Here is an 8,030-nt window from a genome sequence, read left to right as displayed (position 1 = left end):
AAAATTTATTTTCTACTTAATATCAACATGTTTTTCAATAAAAAAAACATGTTTTTCCAATTAATATTGGTAGAGATATTGTAATTAAAGTCCATACATCACCATTCTCACACATTTCATCCAATAATCAAATCGATCTCATAAATTTAGTACATATTAGAATATCTAATAGACAAAACGAAGTTTCATAATAATTTTGAGTACATCACCATTTTCACACATTTCATACTTTTACAACACAACAAACACAAGGATAATAAGTATTTGGTAACTTCCCCAAGGATAATATGGTACAAGACCGCGTCTCAAATAAGTCAATTGTGAAATCAAGTTCGGAAAAGAATTGAATAGAACTAATTATTTTTGAAAAAAATATAACCAAAATAATGTTAAAAATCTTCCCCAACTTCTTTACATCTTTGGAATAGACCTTATGGTATTAAGGTGATGAAAAAGAAAAATAAATTTCTTACACTAAATAAAAGAGACAAATTAAAGAGATATAATTGCAAATGAATGACACAAATATTTTAATTATCTAGCTAACAGAAAATTGAAACTCCAAACAAAAATCTTTGATTGAATTGATGCAAGATTTGCAGGAAAGATCGATGGAGGTAGAATAAAAATAAAAAAGATGAAAGGGATGAACAATTTTTATAACAGAGTTTCACAAATTTTTTTTTTCATTTTGTTCATGTTTCACCGAGAATATTCGCTTTCTTCAAAAAAAAATGAGAAGAGTAGATCAAATAGGATTAGAATATGAGGCTGCGAGCCACTTCACTTGCGCTTAGAAATAAAAATTACAAAATTATAAAATGATCCCTACTTTTTTAATATTTATAAAATATACCCTGCGGGTCGGGTACCCGCGGGTTTTTATTTTTCTGATCCGTATCCGTACCCGATTTTTCGGGTACCCGACCCTCATCTGCCCCGCTAAGAAAAATCGGATCGGGTATCCTATTTTTCGGATCGGGTTCATCGGGTTTTTGGATCGGCGGGTTTTTTTGCCCACCCCTAATTGGAATGAACAAATAAGTGCTGTCAAAAACAAGCTACATGCATAAATATGATCAATATCGTCTAGATTGCAAATTTTTCAAAGTTTTTGTAAAAAAATAGCGCTGTTTTTTTTAAAAAATATATATATATGATATACGTGATATATAAAGGTAATTAGGTTAATATTTTCAAAGAATATTCTCGCAAAACTCCAAAAACAATTTCTCCAAAAATTGCAATCCAAACAATAGTTTGCTAAGTATCATATCTGCTTGGAGGGTAAAATCAATACTGCTTCACAAAGAAATGACTTAATGAATGTTTAGTTAATTAATGGATATTTTCATATTTCCGGATTATTGTCTCCTTTAATTATTGTCACCGGGTTATAGGTTTTTCAGTTTTTTTTTTTTTTGGCGTTTTTGGCTTGCTTTTTCATCCAGAGTAGCCAAAAAACTAAAATCCAAAATCCACGAAATATCACTTTTCTTAGTCAGTTTTTGCAGAATCTACAAGAACAAGCCAATAATAGGAAATATATAATTCTTTTGAAAACTATTTCAAATAATACAAGAAACTATTTAGATTTATATACGATTTCAGAAGGAAGTCATGTACTTTTGGCTTCTTTAAAACATGATAGTGATTGCTCATCGGTCCAGAGTAGGCCCTGAAAGGCAACTAGACAATGAAGCTTCAATTATTTGTGGCCTTACCAATGCAAATTCAGACGGTACGACAGCGTTCTGCTTCACTTTTAGACGTACTATGCCGACGGTGCTGATACTCTCTATTGCCCAGTCTACAGGACCTATTCTGGTCCATACATTACGACCTATTTGGACTTCCAAGCTTCAACTCCCACTCTCCATCCTTTCCCAGAATACGGTTTCCGCGTTTCCACACAACACACGTGGATTTCTAAATTCTAATTGGTCCCCTTCCTGCGTCACTACTTTGGGCCCTCATCCCAGTATTCAAATAAATTAAATGCTAACAACTTATATATACTAGTTATTAGGTCATACTCGATGCACGTGCAATCTGTTCAAAAATAAAATATTAGTTGCTCGAATCAGATAAATAGATTGATGAAAAGAAAATGAAAGACAAAGAAATATCATGTTAAAAGGAAAAGGAAAAGGAAAATGAAAGACAAAAGAATTATTGATTTTTTTTTTCAAAACGGCAACATCAGATTAATCACAAAAACTAATACAAGGTTAGAGCCTTCGCTCCTCCAAATCTGCTTGAGCTAGCTCCAACAGCCATGTTGGGAAGTCACACTTCCATTCAGCTACTTCTATCAAGTCTATAGCATACTTTGCTATGTGGTGACTAACAGAGTTGTTAGACCTCCTAGTAAAGGAAAAACAACATTTATAAAATTCAGTTTTTAACCGCCATATGTCTACCAATATAGTAGCTATGCTAATCTCCTCCTCCTGTGCATTGATTTTGTCGACTACCATCTTACAATCTGATTCGAATTCCACCATCCTCCACCCTTTACGTTTAGCTACCACCATTGCCTCCCTAATCGCCAAAGCTTCCTCAACTTGTGCTTCTGCACATTTTGTAGTTGGACATGCCCAGGCTCCTACCAGCATCCCATTCCTATCCCTTGCCACAATGCCCCATCCAGCTTTGCAGGTCTTCTTGTGTAGAGCTGCATCAGTATTGATTTTGATCCAGTAGCCTTGTGGCCTCTCCCAACCCCTCTTTACCTCAGTCTTTCCAAGTGTCTGTCCCACCTCCCCAGTCCTTTCTTCCTGAGCCAATTGGTACTCATTCCACTCCATCACTACCTTGTTAACAACTGCCATTGGATCTCTACTATTATTGTTGAAAAGCTTGTCATTCCTAGCCTTCCAGATTTGCCACAAAATATGCACAGTGAGAACAATGTGGTCTCTTCCACCCTCCCTACCCATAGCCCCTCTAAGTTCTTCCCACCAATGCCAGAAATTGTTGGTAAAAACCTCCAATCCATCCTAGCTCAGTGGAGCAGCTTTCCATATTGCTTTAGCTAAGCTACATGTAAAAAGCATATGTTCTAGTGTCTTAGCTTGCTCACCACAGCAGCTGCAAATAGGATCACCTTTATCACATTTCCCCTACAGCATTTGTTGGTAAGATTCCCTGTAGACACTTCCAGATGAAGTGTTTGAGCTTGTTCTTCATGTTCAGCTTCCAAAGGAAATTCCAGCACTAAGACTTATGTCTCCCATGACTACTCGATTCTAGCGCTTCTTTGCAGTAGCCATTCCCTTTCTTCATCTCTTTTGCTATGTGAATTCTGTCAGTTTCCTCAAATTCCTGCCCCAGCAACTCTTGATCCCATTTCCCATCTCTAATCAGCTCACAGACCCTTTGAATTTTACTACCTGGCTTCCTCGGGGATCTTATTCTCCCATCCTCAAAAGCAGGCAGCCATCTATCTTCCCAAACTTTAATTGTTGGCACCATCCCCTACCCTTATTCTCATCCCTTCTTCCAGTAAACCTTTAGCACTCAGTAGACTCTTCCAGCACCAAGAATCAGTCCCCCTCTGCTGTGCCTCCCAAATAGGCTTCCCAGGAAAATATTTTGCCTTTATTATTCTGCTCATTAGAAGATCTGGTCTCGTGTGAATCCTCCATAGCTGTTTTCCTAGTAGAGCCATATTAAAATCCTGCAGGTCCCTAAAGCCAAGTCCCCCCTCTGACTTGATATCAGTCATCCTACTCCACTTGATCCAATGAATCTTCCTTTCATCCTCCCTCTGACCCCACCAGAATCTAGCCATCTCTGAGCATATATTTCTGCATAGTTCCTTTGGCAATCTATAGCAGGACATTACATAAGTAGGGAGTGCTAGAACCACAGATTTAAGTAATACCTCCTTACCAGCTTGGCTCGGGAGCTTTTCCTTCCAACCTTTAAGTTTGTTAACAGTCTTCTGTCGAATGAAATCAAATACCTGCCTTTTTGATCTCTCTATGACCAGTGGAAGTCCTAAATACTTACTCTGGTACACCCAAAAGAATTATTGATTGATGAACGATCTTTCTCTAAGCAAAACGTACCAAAGAAATTTAGAACCGGTGACACAATGATGGTGTGGTAACGGGAGAAGTGCTTTGTTTAGTATTTGGCAAAAGATTTTTATGGAGTGAGAATTTGGAAGTTGTAAATATGAAGATTTTTAGAAGTTGTGTGATATTTAGCAGTTTAGTTTGACGTGTAACTAGGTGAAGAGGAGTTTATAATCGTGGAGAAGTAATTTTGGAGTTGTGGAATTTAAGGAATTGCAGTGTATCAATAGTTAAGGAGTTAAGTTTTAGTGTCATACATGTTTACTAGTTAATAGTTAATTTTAAGGGTAAAATTAGAATTACAAAAAATGACACTAAATTGTTTACACCAAATCAAATTCCTACTCTCGCTTTATTATATGCTAGTACTCAATGCACATCCAATATGTGTGCAATCAAAAAATACAAGAAGAAAAATAGTTTCTATTTTCAGAAAATAGATGGTGCTTCAAAGAGAAAAAAAAAGAATAAAGAAATACAAGAAGGAAAAAAATGTTGATATTTCCTATACTATCAGTGTAAAAAATAATTGACACTAGCACCTCAACCTTTATGATACATAATCTCTATTCAAATTTCAAATAGTATAAAAGATTTCTATTCAAAATTTAAAATTTTTCTGGTGTAAGAAAAATAGTATAAAATATTTAACAACTATAACAATAATAATACGGGCAAATTATCCGTTTGGCCCTTGAACTTTTAGTTTAGATAAAACTTAATCCTCTAACTATTAATAGTCAACTTTTAACCTTCCAACTTGTAAAATAGGGAACTCGTTGCCCTTTTTACTAATTTATCAAATTTTGCAATCGGAAAGTCAAATCACTTGAATGGCAATATGCTTTGTAGAAGAGTATTTTTGTCCACACAGAAACAAGTAATAATCGAACAAAGTACATTATCTTTCCTTTCCCTACCCCAACTAAACTAAGCTCTCAAACTAATCCTTTTTCCTTACCTCTCTTCATCTTCTCTTGAGAATCTTTGTTGACAAAGAAGAGGAAGAGATAATTTGCACCTCGGGCTCCATAATAGCTAGGTATCATTGACATTGAAACAACAATGGAATGGCAAATTAGGCAGCAAAACGAATGCTTCAATCCGGTCCTCCTCTATTTCTCTTACTGTTGCCTTCAACTTAGCAACTTTTGCCTCCAATCTTGATACTGCAACTTCAAATTCCTCTCTTTGCTTCTCTATTTCATTGATCCTCCTTAGAAGGTCGAGCATCAATTCAATAAAATGGCGGCACATTTTCTCATTGATCCAAACCCAATACCCACAGCCACCAACTTCTTGTGAGCAAATAGTGTACTTATTGGTTTTTTGGGGTATAAACTAAGAAACAACACCTTAGTGTTATAAAAAAAACTTATAAGAGACTTGTATTAAAGATAAAAAATGAGCTTGTGTTCTACATTCATCAACTCACTATTTATAGTGATTACATGAAACAAACTAGCAAAATATCCAACTAACAATTATCCTAAAAATCTCAACAAAATAATCTTCTTCTACTAGTAAATCTTAACTAAAATATTTGTTAAAAAAACCAACATGATCTTTGGTTAACAAATATTCTTATTTTTCTAATAACTAAATTATTTTGATATCAAACTTAATCTGATAAAATCTGTAGGAAAGATTGGCATATCTCAAAACTCCTCCTTGCCACTTTTGCTGCAGATTTTCAATTGTCTTCTCAAATTTTTTAACCTTGTTTTGGACAAGGTTTTTGTAAGAGGTTCTGCAACTAAAGATTAGCCTTGCAATGAATTTCTTCTTTTAGGTTTTTATGCAAGCTAAATATTAGTCTTGCAACAAATCATTTCTTTTGTCTTCTCATGTCATACTCCAAATAAAAGATGATTTTTTTTAATGTTTCAAAATAACCTTCTCATAGGTTTAAAGTGAAACATCCTTTGAGGATATTTGAACCTATACAGAAATATGAAATTTTGCATGGTTCTTCATTTTGTCATCATCATCAAAATCTATAGACTCAAAAACAGTAATATTATAATCTTGATAAATATCAGGAATCAATTTGATACCTCCTGATTTATCAATGATCTCCTTCTAAATTTTTTCAAGATCTGAATTCTTGATTTCATCATCATGTTCCACTTTAGAACTGTCAAAATCTGACCAATTCATAGTGAAACTTTTTCTTTTTATTTTAATTGAGAATAATTTATTCTCAATCAAATCATTAGCCATTATCCTTGGGAAAATGGCATCAAAAACTGAAATGTGAATGCTGGTCTTGGATCTCTGTCTAACTGCAACTCTGTGGTCTCTAATTTGTGTATCCATCAGCTCTTTAAATGCTGGTGAAACAAAATTCGTCTCCACCATATCCTGTAGATCATTCACTATCAAATAAGTCCAAAATTTTATGGCCCCAATTTGGTAAGTTTCACCACTAAAAGTTGAAACATTTGATAAAAAGTTCTTTCCTGTCATAGCTTTGAACTTATAAAGGATTCTTATCAATGCATCACTCTAAAAAAAAAGACTCAGGTCCTTAAGATATAGGCTCTTGATACCACTTTGTTGGTTTTTTGGGGCATAAACTAAGAAACAACACTTTAGTGTTGCAAAAAAAGCTTATAAGAGACTTATATTAAAGATCGAAAATGAGCTTGTGTTCTACATTAATCAACTCACTATTTATAGTGATTACATAAAACAAACTAACAAAATATCCAACTAACAATTATCCTAAAAATCTCAACAAAATATAATATTCTTCTACTAGCCTTTGGAACAACTTGATGAATTTAGTAGATCTTTTTAGGAGGCCCTAATGACTATAGATCGAACCTATCCATTTTTTACAGTACGATGGTTAATCTTAGCTAAAATATTTGTTAACAAACCAACATGATCTTTGGTTAACAAATATTCTTATTTTTCTAATAACTAAATTATTTTGATATCAAACTCAATCTGATAAAATCTGTAGGAAAAGTTGGCATTTCTCAACAGTACTTTCTCCTCGGGTTTCTATCAGTCTACGAAATAGTCATCTTTGTGACTTGACCGTTGAGACAAATAGGAAGGTGAGGGCTATGATATTTGCGTGTTCTTGCTTGCTCTTGACAAACATTTCTCTTCCTTCCCTCTGCAATTCGTGTGTTGAGATCTATTAGGGAGTTGGGTTGATTGGGGATACAATATACATCGTTGACTTTTTGCTTGTTTTTGTGCAGACAAAAAAACCCTTCTATAAAATATATTGCCGTTCGCGTGATTTGTCTTTTCAGTTGTAAAATCAGATAAACTAGCCAAAAGCACCACGGGTTCCTTATTTTACAAGTTAGAGGGCTAAAAGCTGATTATTAATAGTTGAAGGGTTAAGTTTTACCTAAACTAAAAGTTCAAGGGCCAAACGGAAATTTGCCCTAATTAATAATAATAATAATAATAAAGAGGAGCTTATGGACGATTGGTCCTATTATCATCAATGGATTGAGTTAAATAGAAAATTTTACTATAAACATCTGAGACGGAGAAGAACCGAACCGGTATACTCCAAGCCCAAAATCAGAAGATCAATGGCCCAAAATGAATTGCTAAATACCATTGTCTTCTTGCGTTATTGTAACCTTTTCTTAACTCGCTTAGCAAATAAATGCAATATCAGTAATCCCTTTAATTTGTTTCTTTTCATAAATGAAAATGTTCCACTTTCTTCTAAATAATAAAGATTTCAGGAAAAAAGATAACACCAAATTAAGACTTGCACATTTTCTGTTTTTCTTGCACGATAGTTAGGTAGGATACCGTAAATATATCATTTGATAGAAATACTAGACTCTGACCACATTATATGAAAGTGATAGTTATATTGTCGTTATTGACCAATGAATAAATCTTGTATACATTATTATGGTTAAATGAATATCACATATATAAAATATAGATTTGAAATTCAAA

At 34.1% G+C, this 8,030-nt stretch overlaps 2 protein-coding genes across 2 annotated transcripts; both read right to left on the bottom strand.

Moving 5' to 3' along the window:
• Positions 1–2,231: 2,231 nt before the first annotated feature.
• On the bottom strand, positions 2,232–2,942 carry LOC113699524 (putative ribonuclease H protein At1g65750). Its single transcript, XM_027219891.1, has one exon. The coding sequence runs from the start codon at positions 2,940–2,942 to the stop codon at positions 2,232–2,234; it is 711 nt and encodes a 236-aa protein (XP_027075692.1).
• Positions 2,943–3,460: 518 nt separating this feature from the next.
• Positions 3,461–5,342, bottom strand: LOC113699523 (uncharacterized mitochondrial protein AtMg00310-like). Its single transcript, XM_027219890.1, has 2 exons — positions 5,214–5,342; positions 3,461–4,018 (listed from the first exon to the last, which is right to left on the bottom strand). Exons 1-2 carry the CDS (start codon positions 5,340–5,342, stop codon positions 3,461–3,463), a joined length of 687 nt encoding a protein of 228 aa, XP_027075691.1.
• Positions 5,343–8,030: the final 2,688 nt, after the last annotated feature.

Source organism: Coffea arabica, chromosome 7c (genome assembly GCF_036785885.1).
Source record: "Coffea arabica cultivar ET-39 chromosome 7c, Coffea Arabica ET-39 HiFi, whole genome shotgun sequence".
In the NCBI taxonomy this organism is placed as follows: domain Eukaryota; kingdom Viridiplantae; phylum Streptophyta; class Magnoliopsida; order Gentianales; family Rubiaceae; genus Coffea; species Coffea arabica.
This window is presented reverse-complemented; position numbering and strand designations above follow the sequence as displayed.